General features: G+C 39.2%; 1 protein-coding gene across 1 annotated transcript; it reads left to right on the top strand.

Annotated features, from left to right (window-relative positions):
- The first annotated feature begins 5,746 nt into the window (after positions 1-5,746).
- On the top strand, positions 5,747-10,956 carry LOC101652290 (U6 snRNA-associated Sm-like protein LSm3). The gene is made up of 3 exons (XM_045283841.1): positions 5,747-5,806; positions 8,054-8,184; positions 10,605-10,956. Exons 1-3 carry the CDS (start codon positions 5,747-5,749, stop codon positions 10,954-10,956), a joined length of 543 nt encoding a protein of 180 aa, XP_045139776.1.
- Positions 10,957-11,272: the final 316 nt, after the last annotated feature.

Consider the following 11,272-nt stretch of genomic DNA (forward strand, 5'->3'; position numbering starts at 1 on the left):
CATGCTTAGCTGGGGAATCCTCAAAGCCATGAAGCACTTTAAAGTAACAAATTTCGATTTGCATTCCCAGCTAGCATGCTGGAATGTCATGGAAGATTTCAACCCATTAACAGTGCATATTGAGAAAGCATATTTTCGTAAGGTGAAGTGGGGTGGGGATATACGTGGAGCATAGACAAGGTGGTGGCAAAGATGTTTTCAGTGGTTATAATTTTTTTCTACTAATGAATAGTTACAGATTCAAAATAATTGTAAAATTAGATTAATAGTATTTTTGTCAAACTTAACCCAGTGTAGTACTTTAATTCTGTAGCTACTCTTCCTTATTTCATTTGTTACCCTTGCTCTACCCAAGGCAAACAATTGGATATACTTTCTTGATGGTGACATTTTATAAAAGAGAAAATAGGACAGGTGGTTGCTAATGGTTTATTTCCCAACCAGAACCAGCTCCAGAAAATAAAAAATATTACAGTGCCTCATAGGCCTCACACTGGTAGAGTCTATAGGGCCCCACACGCGGATGGGGCCCACACTTGGTTTAATGCGCTGATGTCTACTTGGTTTAGAGCTTGTTCAATTGTTAACTCCTAGTGGAGGAACAAAGTTGAAAATGAAACAAGCAAGTGTGTATGGCAGCATGGACATCCTAACCTTGAATGCTATCTTGGAAATTATAAATATTTGTGGCATATAGGGGCCCTACATTTTCCCAGGACCCTACTGATGATGCATCAATTTCTGGTGGCCATGTCAAGGAGCATGGTTAGTGGCCATGTCCTTGTCTGCCCTGGGTCACAGGGAGCAGTGTGCCATGATGTGCTTCTCCAAGTCCAAGCATCCAAATGGGATTGCTTAGGTAAAAAGGCTACATTTCTCATGCTAGAAACCACTTCCTTTTTCTTGGTTCAAGAAGCTCCTTATTCATTCTCCAACTTACGCATGAACATGAATCCTGTATTATATTTTGTATTTCCATAATATCATGCCTTCTATATAATCATATATCAAAATATTTGGTGAGTGGCCAATACTTAAGGAGTGCTTGTATTTTACAACTTCTAGTCACATTGCATAGAAAATAACATTTAATTGTTTATGATTGAACTAAGTTTGTGTGCCTTACTTAAATACATAAATGGTGAATAAATAAAACCAAGAAGTGGCGGACAGAAAGGAGCAGAGAGACGTTGTGGTCAGTTGGTGTTGGTCCGTTTGGATTCATGGCAGTCAGGGATGCAGAGTAGAGCTGCTTCCTTGAGTTTTCAGAAGCGGATTTCCACGCCTGTATTTCAAGGTCAAGAGGAGAAATAGTGAGAGTAACTCAGCTAAGAGGAAGGAGAACCTTACTGGATGGATGGATGGAATGTATTTCAGCACCTTGGATATCCTGAAACATGAAGGATACACTGATGCATCTGGCAGAACATAGTTATTGGCCTTGTTTTGTTCATAAAAAAGAATGAAGCCAATAATGGAAAGTCACAAAAAATGACAGACTCTGTAAATAATCTCAGCAGCCACAAAGCAGAGACAGTGTTTAAATAAGTAAATGGAAGACAGCTGGTCATGATTTGGTGGTAATACGGCTCACATCAGTGAGCATGCCAGATCTTTTCAGCTGAAGTCATGCATACAGAGGACAATTATCCTTAGCATTTAAGAGGGAAAAATCACTACTTTTTTCTTTTGTTTTTGAGTTTCAAGAAACCTTTAATATCATCCAATCTGTCGAAATAAAGAAAAGGGAAAGAAAAATAGATAACATTTAGAAACTTCTAACATGTTTATGCCCAGTTTTAATCATGCTATCCCTTTATTTCAGTGTCCTACTCTGTAGCAGCCTGTGAATTCAGATTTAATTGCATTACTATTTTTGCCTGCATTTCAATCATTTTAAGCTTTCATCCTCATGAAGATGAAGTTCTGTCCCTTATAACTTTCCTATCATCAAGTATGTCTTAGAAAACCACAAAAGACAGCTTAACTACATGTACAAGTTAGTCCTATCCTTCCTCTCTGAACAAAGTCTATTGATCAGTCCTGACCACAAGCCAACTACCTTAACAGTGTGGTCTCTGATGCTAGTTGCTAGTGTCACTTGTTATCATTATTAAAGATTTGGTACTGAAGACACAGTGTAACTTCTTCCTCAAAATTATTAATTCTGAAAATAAACTGCAACCTCTAAAGTTTCAGTGTCTCAAATTTTAATATATATATATATATCCAAATTTAATATGCATATGTGTCATTCCAATGATAGTTCAGCTAATCCTGGTTGATGTGGATGCTATGGTCCCAGTTCCTGGGCCCTGCTCCAGGAAATGGGACTGCATCAGAACATTGTGTCTCAAAATGCAGTCTTTGCACCACTTGACATGCAATCACCATATCAGCATAAATATTTCTTACTGTGTACTTCTGGGTCTCTGATCCTCTTTGTATTATGCCAGTTTGACTAGAGAAACAAATCCAGTGACACTCATATATATGTAAGAGAGAGATTTAAATCAAGAAAGAATTAAATATCAAGCAAACATCTCAGCCCAGTCCAGATCAAATCTATATGTCTGATACCAGTCCTTAAGTCCCTCTTCAGATTCACAGAGACACACGCGGTGATGCTGAATGCAGGAAGATCTCAGGCTGGTGGGTGCAAAGTCCTGTGGATCCAATGAACGCGGCTGCATCACAGGGCTCTAGCAGATCCCAGAGTGCCTCCTCGGTAGGATGGCGAAGGCAGAGAAAGAGGGGGACGTTTCCAAGGTTCTTCTTATGGGAAAGCTATGGCCACAGAAGTCACCATCAGACTGTGAGCTGGTTGACAGGCTAAGCTCCACCCCTACACTTTTATACATAGTTGACATGAAATTATGTAGCTATCGTACATTAAATCAAAATTGGGGGCACAGAGGCCCTCGAAATGTATGCGTTCTATAAGCATCTTCTCATGTAACCAATAGCCTGGTATACTGGCACCATAGTTTTGACATTCAAGAAAGTTGTTTGCTTTGTTTTGTTTTTCAAGAAAGAATGTGTTCCTTCTTTATAAAACTGGGAGCATGAGAGAGACCTCAGGGTCAGATAATTTGGACTTTAACACTTTCAAAATTTAAGTTATTTATCAAATATTGTAGCTTATTTTTCTCCCTGGAGAGAAATATACCATCTGGATGACTAGGTGGGGATGTGTTTCCAAATTCATGACAAACTCGTTATGCGTAATCCTTGATTCTGCTTGCTTGATCTATTTGTTTGTTTTTCCTTTTGTTTTTGTTGCAGAATCTTCCAAGTGTCGCATTGTTCCCAGCTGAATTGTGACCTTCTTCTCACCCTCTTACCCCGCCTACTATACCTGAGTTTCCAATAATGCACATGATCCATGATTTTGCCTCCGAAAGGTCCCTGAGTTCTATTTAACCTGGTCAATAGTAATATTTGCCTAATTATCTGGATGTCACCTGACTCCACATCCTGAACAGATCTGAGGCACTCTCAAGTCAGGCTCAGCTCTTTTAAGTCTTATGGGCCCAGCAGAGGCCTATGATAACTGCGCTGCCGGGCAGATGATGCCAGGGGCCAGATTGAGCCAACATATGTCTCATATATAGTGGCCAGAATCACCTCGTATATCTTGCCACTCCACTAACCAGGAATCACATGCCAGGGTATTACTTGTGCCTGAAGATAACTGGTGGTTCTTGACCCTGTCTTATAAATAGAACTTTAACCACTTGCAGGGATTTCCCACAGCAGTAAGAAGCCTAGAGTCTCTGAACATCTCAGCTTACAGAGATCCTAATCATGCTGAAGCCTGAACGGCATTCTTGTTTTACAAATGAGAAACATCTCAATCAGAGATGACCATAGAAACCTTCAATAATGATGGGCTAGGGTCTATGGCAAGGAGCCCTCTTGGAAAGTGGTTTATGTGCTGGATGGCCAACTGTAAGGTCAGTAGTTGGAAACCAACAGCCACTTAGCAGAAGAATGAGGAAGCTTTGAATTCCCATAAAGAATTACAGAAACATGCCTGATTCAATTGATGTATGGATTGTGATAAGAGTTGTACGAGCCCCAATAAAATGATTTAAAAAAAAAGAATTACAGTCTTGGAACCCCTGGGGCAGCTCTCCCCTGTGCTGGGAGGCTGCTGGGAGGTGGGATCAATTTGAGGCTAGTGAATGAGGACCGATGTCTAGGTTTCTTAAAATTGAGGACTTTTCAAAAGATTTGTGAAATTACCAGTGGAGAAGGAAGGAATTTCATTTAAACTCAATTACCTCATACACTAGATTCCTTTGTCTCAGATCCACAAACTTTTATGCCTTTCTGTTGTCTACTGGTATCAGAATCACCGTAATCCGCAAAGCTCCTTATGATACTATCGGCCAGCAACCATTTCTTACCCCCTTTACCCTTTTAATTTTACCTGGCATCTCTGGGCTTGATTCTATTTATATTTGGATTATTTCAAATAAAAGACATACTGATATTAATTTAAGATACGACTTGTTTATGAAGTGTCTTCTGTTAGTTGCTTTAATAGATACTGCAAATATAGCAGTTAACAAGACTGATCAGTCTTTTTTCTCTCATGGACTGAAAAGTCTGGTGAATTTAATTTTCAACGATCCAGCAACACTGTGCAGAGCCAGGCTAAGTAGAATAGGAAAAGGCAACTGCTAACTCCTGTCACCTGGACAAATATCTTCCCAATGGTATGGGACAGATGGCTTTAGAGTGAGAAAAAAAGCAAGAAAAAGAAAACCGGTAGTGGCACAGGCCAGCAGCCACGATCTGGGGCTTTCATAGGAAGTTATGGGGGAAACGATCAGGCATGTTGGGCACCAGAGAGACAAGACGGGGCATTGGCTCTTTACTAGTAAGCATGCGGTTGTATTTGGGAAAGATGATGGCATGAAGTGCGGGTGTAATCTTTTCACTGGGTTTAGGAACATTGCTTCTATACAGCAGACTGTATAGAGATGGAGAAATGCTGGACTTGTGTTCTGAACGATGGTGAAATTAAGTTGATCATAAAGTCATTAATCAAAACTTTTGTGAGTGGAGTTTAATGTTACACCTCAGTTATTAAGTAAAGTAAAGAAAAGATCAGACAAAAGAACGGAGGCTCAATTGAGAATAGGAATACTAATAAGGACATTATCTGTCTGTTATCAAAAATTTTGGAAATTGAAGTCCATGTTAAGTAGGTTTTCCAAATTATGAATTAGGTTAGATGCCTGAGTTGTTTTCATTGACTAGCACTGATGGAATCATGATGACTAAAAGCAGTTTTATATCCTCATTTATTAAATAAATCCCATTTAAGCATAAGGTATCATTATTATTATTGCACCAAGTAGAATGGTATATTTCTATATTTGGAGACTGTATTTATATAAGAAACAGATTGGTAAGTGTATTGTTTGTTCTTTGCAATCTAAATAGAACTCAGCATTAAAATCTTCTGCTTAATGCAAAGTGGAAAAACAAGGTTTTTGAACTTCTTTAGTCCAGTGCTAAACATGATTATATATATATTTTTATGTGGTCTATGTATTGTTGATTGAATTTTGGTAATTTGTGTAATTTTAGAAGAGGCAAAATTAAAATCCTAAAAGGATTAGCAGAGTTGCGAAGAACCTTTTGAAGGATGCAGCGATGAGCGTCTCTGATCTGCTTTATGACCCCTCTCACTGCTACAAGTGCTGCCAGGAGGAGCCCTCCTCTCGAAGCCATGGCTAACAAGCACTCTCATACCCTCGTCCTGGGGTGTTCCATGTCTGATGTTCGATCAGTAAGGGAACCTAGCCTCAACTGTCTCACCCCAACAAGTGACGCACCTGAGTTGCCATCCTGGCTTCAGAACACTCGATAGCAATGCTTCCTAAAGTGGGCTCTAGATACTGCCTCCTGTGAGGTATTGGGGAGATTCTAGGGGTGGGGCTGAAAAAGCAGATACATACACTGTATCCTGAATTATAGGCTATCACACAAAAAGGTGCCCATTGCTGGAGGAGTGCTGAGTAATATTTTTCCTCTGAAAAAGGTTTGGTAAAAGCCAAGGAAATTCGGGAAACTACTATGCTCTGGGATCTTCCTAGAGAATATATTAGAAATCTGGTTTTTTTTCTTTTCTTAATCATCGTACTATTTCCCCTTCAATGAGTGTTGAACCATATTTCTAATGATTCTGCTGCACAAACATCTCAACTAGATTTTCACTTTTAAAAAGTCTTTCATACTGCTTATGTTTTAATTTCTATATTTAAAAAAATCACTTTCATAACCTTGTCAAGTAGTTAAAATCAACTGTAAGTTTTTCTGGGTTTGATTCCTTACTGTCACAAATTTTAAGCCATGACACCCTAATATTTCATTGTTTCTAAGATCTTTGCTTGTTTATTTGTTTCCAGAAATATCACAAAACATTCTGATAGAAGGATTCGGATGCAGCCCTGTATTCATCATGTAGCGTCGCCGTCACTAGAGCCTGAACCATGGAGTGAGAACATGCTGGATGGCAGTGGGAAACTAGAGGCAGGTTTAATTGTCAAGGACTGCTTAGAGTACGTGGGCTCTGGAGACAAAAGTTAGCTTGGGAGAAAATAAGTTCTCCCAACAAGGCTACAACATTCTGATCGCGTGTGTTGCCCATTTGAAGATCAGACTTTCTTTTGTCAGGACTGGTTCTATGTTTATTTATCCTGATCCTGGAGCATCCAAAAGCTGTCTTGAAATTTTGGTGCCATGCTTTATAGGGTAGGTTTAAGAAATGTTGGTGCCATGCTTTATAGGGTAGGTTTAAGAAATGTTGGTGCCATGCTAGACAGCGGGCAGGTTTAAGAATCTATGCTCGCGGTAGCAGAGGCAGCTCTATGGGTGGCTTTTCCTGAGATACACTGGCCTGACAGGACCGCTGTGCTTTCCCCTAGATCACAGTACTCACCCTTTAGGAAACTAACTAGAGTAAAACTTGTCCTCACCACTGTTCAAACCCTTCCTACTCCAACCCAGGGATGTGAGGTGGAGGGGACGTTCAGTGAGAAGAAAGTGAGAGAGGCACTTCCACTGGAAGCATCTGATAGTTCGCTTCCTTACTAAGACCAGGCACTGTCTCCTTCATAGATTAGACAGCTAAGGTCAATCTTGGAAGGCAGAGAGCAAACTGCTTGAATTCAGGGGTTTGGAGTTTCTGATAGGCAGAGTTTATAGGAAGTAAGACTTTTGGGGCCAAGTCTTTTTTATTCAATTTAGTACCCCACTTGATAAAAGAGTTAACAGATGCACATTCAAAGTTAATTAACAATGCAATGTTGTATAAGGTAGTATAAAACAAGCAACATAGACAGAAAATGGTAACGGAGTTCAGGAAGTTTAATAACTATTTGTTGATTTCAACTGCGTGTAGACAATTGCCCGTAGGGCTTACATCTAGCAATTACTTTTCTATTAACCTTGTCTGTGGGGTAGCCAAGTACCTAATACTGTTCCCCTGCTACCTCATCATTTTGGATTAATGTTATTATTTCTTATTTCAACATAAAGTAATGGTGATTTTTGGAGACCAGTTTATTAAATGCTTTTTTTTTCCTTTAATGATTAGAACTACAGCTTTCACCGTTAGTCTTATAATTTTGGTCTACTGTAATTATGACAAAGAGCCAACACAACAAAACAACAGTATCTTGTTCAGTTGTGCAGAAGTTTACTGCCTCCGCACCCACTTGAAAGCACTGAACAACAGCAGCAAACAAGGTACAGTGTACTGAATTGTCTTTGTTTTAGCTACATTCATCAGTACATTGCTAGCCACAAATATGCATACTCTACGAAACAGTCTTCACAGCTTGTGTACAGAGAACTTTGTGCGTTGCAGAGAATGATTTTCCCTTGTGGTCCCTCATTCAGAGATGACTGGATTTTTCCACAATTTGAACTTCCTCATATCAGACAAAATGCCAAATGACACCCAACTTCATATATCTTTCATTCAAGGACTAGTTATTAATGTCATATGATCTCTCCCTCTTTATATCTCTAGGCTCTTGCTGTGAGATGGGCCACATCTCCGTCTTCCCTGTATGTCTCAGACTTGAGTAATGGTGCAAAGTCATCCTGGTGTCCTGAGCAGGAAATGAGAGTTGATATTTCTGGGAACAATGACTTTAACTGGTATTCTGTCAATTCCTGGAGACCTGATTTTTTCTAATGCCTTCAGTGAATCTTAGATATATTTCTTAAAACACCATTGGCTTTTGATCATATACTACCTCTTGAAATATTTTTGGTGTGCTTCAGACAAATCTTTTAGGACCATAAAGGAAGTCTCATTTTTATAAAGATAAAAGGCAATACAGTGATAAGTGAAGGAAAAAGATACCTCAGTGACCAAGTGGAAGAAGGGGGTAAAGAAGATGACTGGCTGGCTTTTCATCAGTAGGGTAACAGAAGATATTCTTCTGACTAAAATCTATAAAAGACCCTTGTCAAAATATGGTACTGGAACCTGATCCAACTTCTAGGACTAACCAGCATTATATAAAAGCCACCGATGTCAGAGGAATATGTTAAAAGATGTCATGGAGCTGTGCACAACAAAATAGAGTCTATGGTAATGTTCACATGATGCATGAACTTGGATTCGTCAGCAAATCAATAGCAAGGTTAAAAATGTAAAAGGGGTACCTAGATGAACACAATCTTGAGATACATAGTAATTAATGCAATGCACAAAATGGTTTAGCCTTTATTCCAAATTACCCAAGCATAACACATTTATGAAAATGAGATAATGTTTTCATGCACCGGCTATCTGATAAAATATTTTGAAAGATTCAATGTTAACTTTTAAATCGAAGAAAATATAAATTCTTGCCTCAGGGGGACTATGTGCTGAGGCAGGTATACTAAAAATATTATGAGAATCTCTGATTTGACCTAATGGAAGTTGAATACAGGGCAAATATAGATCCCTATGGGAAGTGAACAAGAAATAAATATACTTGTGCTTGTCAAAATATCATTGATTCACTAGGGACTTTCAACCAAATGTTACTCGATAAGCAGACTAACTCAAAGTAACAGAAGGCATTTTAAATATTAACTAAAGAAGTCATTGAATCTGCCATTGTGTGAAATCAGAAAAAAATTATGTACGCTATAACCAAATTCTAAAAAGTAAACAAAAAGGACAATAAGCAATACATCCAATACAACAGCAAACAAAATTAGTATCAATGATACATACCATAAAGTTAAAAATCATTAAGGATTCATTGTGATGCAGTCATAGTAAAAGAGAAGTAAAAATAATTTTTAAAAAAGGAAGAACAATGACACTTGTAGATAAAACAGATAATTTAACTGATGATGTGATGATTAAGTTTGAGTGTCAACTTGGCTGTTCCTTAATTGTCAGTCATTTGTAGTCCTCCTCTTGATGGGAGCTTATATAATGCAATCATAACCATGAGATCTGCTATGAGCAGCCAATCAATTGGAAGGGCGTTTCCTCTGGGGTGTGGGCTGCTTCCAATACATGTAGCTCCTCTGGTAATGTTCCTTGCTTTTTGCTGGGTCTGAACTCTATCTGGCTCATCATTCGATCTCCAGTTCTTTGGACTTGAACCAGCAGCCTAATCTATTGCCTGTTATCTTCGGAGTCATCAGAAGAATGTCATCTCACCACTGACCTTGGACTGATCTTTCTCTGCAGCCAGACACCTGCAGTCTGAAGGCTCTAGCTTCGAGAGTCAGGAAAAGCCTATCATCTGAGCTATGAACTTTGAACTACCATCTAGTGAGTCTTTCCCTTAAAAGAAATCTCTCTATATCCTTACATATATAAGCTTGAGTGGTTTTGCTTCTCTAGAAAACCCATCCTGAGACAGACGGACTCTAAATCATATGAAGGGAAAGCATGTCGTTTGGGTTACGGTTTGTGTTAGTCCGGGTTGACTAGAGAAACAAATCCAGAGCACTCATTAGTAAGAGAGAGCTTTATATCAAAGAGTAATTGTATAGTAAGAAAACATCCCAGCTCAGTGTGGATCAAGTCCATAAGTCTATTAGCCCATATAGCTGATACTAGTCTATAAATTCTTCTTCAGACCCATGCAACATATGCAATGATGCTGAATGCAGGAAGATCACAGGCCAGTGGGTGAAAAGTCTTTTGGATTCAGTGGCGGTGGAAGCATCTCCAGGCTCTGGCTGCCATCAGCATGGCTTCATGTGACTTCTCCACAGGAAGACGAAGAAGAGAGAGTGTCCCTCCTCCAGGAAGGAAGAAGGAATTCCCAGATTCCGCATGAGAAGGCCACGCCCTGAAGGAGGGATCATCAAGTTGTGATCGGATTAACAGGCTAGACTTCACCCCTTCGTTCTTTTATCACGTCGGCATAAAATTGTGTAACTACCACATCATTATATTCTCAGAAGCAAGCACAGTGAAATTCACATAATTTTAGCTTAATATTTATTGACTAAATGACACGTTAATTTTTAAATGGAAAATAGCCAACTAAAATTTAACTAAAATGATCAATAAAAAGCTATTTCCTTTCCTATCATGAAAACACACTAAAAACTAGTTTCCCAGAGGCAAAAGAGTGGAGCGTGCTCAGAATTAGAAACACGGTAGACGATGTGGACCAGCAACAAACTACCTACACAGTCGAGGAGCCTGTGGATCTCATCAGGCTCAGCCTCCGTGAACGCATTGATGTGAAAATGCGAAATGACAGAGAGCTTCGAGGAAGATTGCATGCTGACAATCAGCATTTAAATATGATATTGGGAGATGTGGAAGAGACTGTGACTACTATAGAAATTGGTGAAGAGACCTATGAAGAGATACATAAATCAAAGAAACGGAATATTTCAATGCTCTTTGTGCGGGGTGACAGTTTTGTGCTAGTTGCCCCTCTGCTGAGAATTGGCTGAAACCAGGAATCTACTCAGAAGGGAAGAAAGGAGCCTCCTGAATGGAGCCTACCTTCCGAAGAGAAACCTACTTGGAAGTAAACAAGGATTCATCGTTTCCTGAAATAAATTGGTTTGCAGCTATAAACTAAATGACATTTTAATTTTTAGCCCACCCTTCCAATAAATGTAATCACAAAAATGCAGAGATCTTTTAGCAAATGATTTTGGGATTTTTTTTCCTTTAAAATAAATGTTTCAGTGAATGAGGGGGGGAGTGCAGAGTGGAGATCCAAAGCACATTAGTAGGCCACTGGAGATCCCCTTGCAGAGGGGT

Source organism: Echinops telfairi, unplaced genomic scaffold (genome assembly GCF_000313985.2).
Source record: "Echinops telfairi isolate 266 unplaced genomic scaffold, ASM31398v2 ScPeMD7_7467;HRSCAF=8505_1, whole genome shotgun sequence".
NCBI classification, from domain to species: domain Eukaryota; kingdom Metazoa; phylum Chordata; class Mammalia; order Afrosoricida; family Tenrecidae; genus Echinops; species Echinops telfairi.